We start from the raw sequence: 1,855 nt of genomic DNA on the forward strand, positions 1-1,855 counted from the left end.
TATAATTGCAAGACAATGGAAATACAACTATTTCTTTATTTGTAGATGATCAACAAAAATATAATTACAAAAGTTATTTTGTCTCATTTCAGCACGCTTGGGAACTGTGTCATCATGAACTTGATAATGGTACCAATGAGGAATATAAATCTTATGCAACATTAAATTTTAATAATAGGGCGCTTGTTTCAGTTAAAGAATGACTGCATTCAAGTCGAAATTTCTGAAGAAACTAAAATGAAGTACCTAATACCAACAACCTATGGACCTGGAGTTATCACCACTGGATTAATTGATCATCTTGTCATTAGTCATAACAAGTTCATTAGACTTTGCCGCAAATTTGTAGAAGATTCACTTAAAAAGTATGATGCATAGATGCATGCAAGCTTGTGTTTTATGTATAAAATTTTATAGAAATTGGCTGTGGCAAAGCCCAAAAGTGCCATTGCAAGAGTTAAACTCTAAGCATTTTGTGAAGTGTTCTGATGAATTTGTCAAGCTAGTCCAATCTCATAGTGTATATGTAACCTCTAATGGAAATGTTAAAATTCAAATAAATGATTTTGAAATCATTGAAAGAGATTTTGTTCAGGAATTTGCATTAGGAAAACCAATCATAACCCATGTCTTAGATATTCCTCAGGTCATATGGAAGCGTCCTGTTCACAATACACAAATTATTACAGCTGTTAAAAAGAATATTCCTCAAGTATCTGTCTAGTACAAATGTAATTACTATTATTGTATAACTTTCTAGCAAGCACTGCCTCCTCAAGTCCGGTCAGGGATTCTGATGGATCTCAAAGATAACTTAGCAGAGATGACAGATATATGTGAAATAATTGAGACGGTAATGAGGTTCCTTCAAATCAAAAAAGAACCAGCAAAAAAGAAATTAAAAGAATATGTAGAGAATGATTTGATTATTGTTGGTAAACTAAGAAGTGAAAAGGTATAAATCTAATTAATTACTTAAATTTATGTATGTTTATTGCTTAGGTTACTGATTTCTGCTGCTTAGAGCATGTTGTGCCATTGTGGAGGTTTTTGAATGCTGAACGTGCTAAATATAGAGTTCGAAATGAAGAGGTAAGATCATTGAGTATAGTGAACTAGGATAAACAAGTAAAACAACTTTTGGGAAATTACAACAACTTCAGAAACTTATATAATTGAAGCTGAATTATAAGCACACTCTATAAATGTAGGTGAAGGTGCTGCACAAGCAAGCATCTTTAATAATTATTTAGCATAGTTTAAATTTATAATGTTCTTAATTTTAAAGATATGCTTTACGGTAAGTTAGATAGTAAAAAATCTCATTTTACCCAAATGACCCTTAAATTAATTTTATTTCACTATAATAGGATCCATTCACTGTTAAACAAGAATTTATGGAAGAACTAGATGTCAGTTTATACATTCACTATTTTTATAATGTATGATTCTAAAATTCAATTTAGGATGAACAAAAATTGTCCCTTGAAATGGCAATCAGTAAAATGACTAACATAGATAACATGTTAGAAGTGATTTATGAGATGATACAGACCTATGTACAAACATGTAATCTGGAAGACAAGCATAAGCAGTAAGGGCTATTCTAAGATTAATTTTAACTGTTATATTTAATTATTCTAATTAGTTTGAGAGTAGTCTTGTTTGACTATGTGCATCAAACCAAATCTGAGCCCATTTCTCACCTTATGGAGTTCTTTCCTCCTGATATTAAGCTTAGTCAAGTTGTCTGTACATGGAAGGAAATAGTTCGTCTTCAAGATGCAACAAAGAAAAAGATTCGTTAACTTTTACATATAATTAATTATAGGCCTTATTAGTGTTATTAATAGCT

General features: G+C 30.7%; 1 protein-coding gene across 1 annotated transcript; it reads left to right on the forward strand.

The window, feature by feature from the left end:
* The first annotated feature begins 6 nt into the window (after positions 1–6).
* Positions 7–1,849, forward strand: LOC109587087 (E3 ubiquitin-protein ligase rnf213-alpha-like). Its single transcript, XM_020003308.1, has 8 exons — positions 7–129; positions 179–365; positions 418–712; positions 761–955; positions 1,003–1,092; positions 1,371–1,412; positions 1,467–1,594; positions 1,649–1,849. The coding sequence occupies exons 2-8, from the start codon at positions 238–240 to the stop codon at positions 1,806–1,808; spliced, it is 1,038 nt and encodes a 345-aa protein (XP_019858867.1). The 5' UTR covers positions 7–129; positions 179–237; the 3' UTR covers positions 1,809–1,849.
* The last annotated feature ends 6 nt before the right edge of the window (positions 1,850–1,855 follow it).

The sequence above is a fragment of the Amphimedon queenslandica genome, unplaced genomic scaffold (assembly GCF_000090795.2).
Source record: "Amphimedon queenslandica unplaced genomic scaffold, v1.1 AMPQUscaffold_12689, whole genome shotgun sequence".
In the NCBI taxonomy this organism is placed as follows: Eukaryota; Metazoa; Porifera; class Demospongiae; order Haplosclerida; family Niphatidae; genus Amphimedon; species Amphimedon queenslandica.

What these genes read in the sequence shown, in the direction of transcription:
- LOC109587087 (XM_020003308.1), top strand. Translation starts at nt 238, where the DNA reads ATGAAGTACCTAATACCAACAACCTATGGACCTGGAGTTATCACCACT. An exon ending in GTAGAAGATTCACTTAAAAA is followed by an intron (nt 366 to 417) that starts GTATGATGCATA and finishes AAAATTTTATAG; the next exon opens with AAATTGGCTGTGGCAAAGCC. An exon ending in AATTTATGGAAGAACTAGAT is followed by an intron (nt 1,413 to 1,466) that starts GTCAGTTTATAC and finishes AATTCAATTTAG; the next exon opens with GATGAACAAAAATTGTCCCT.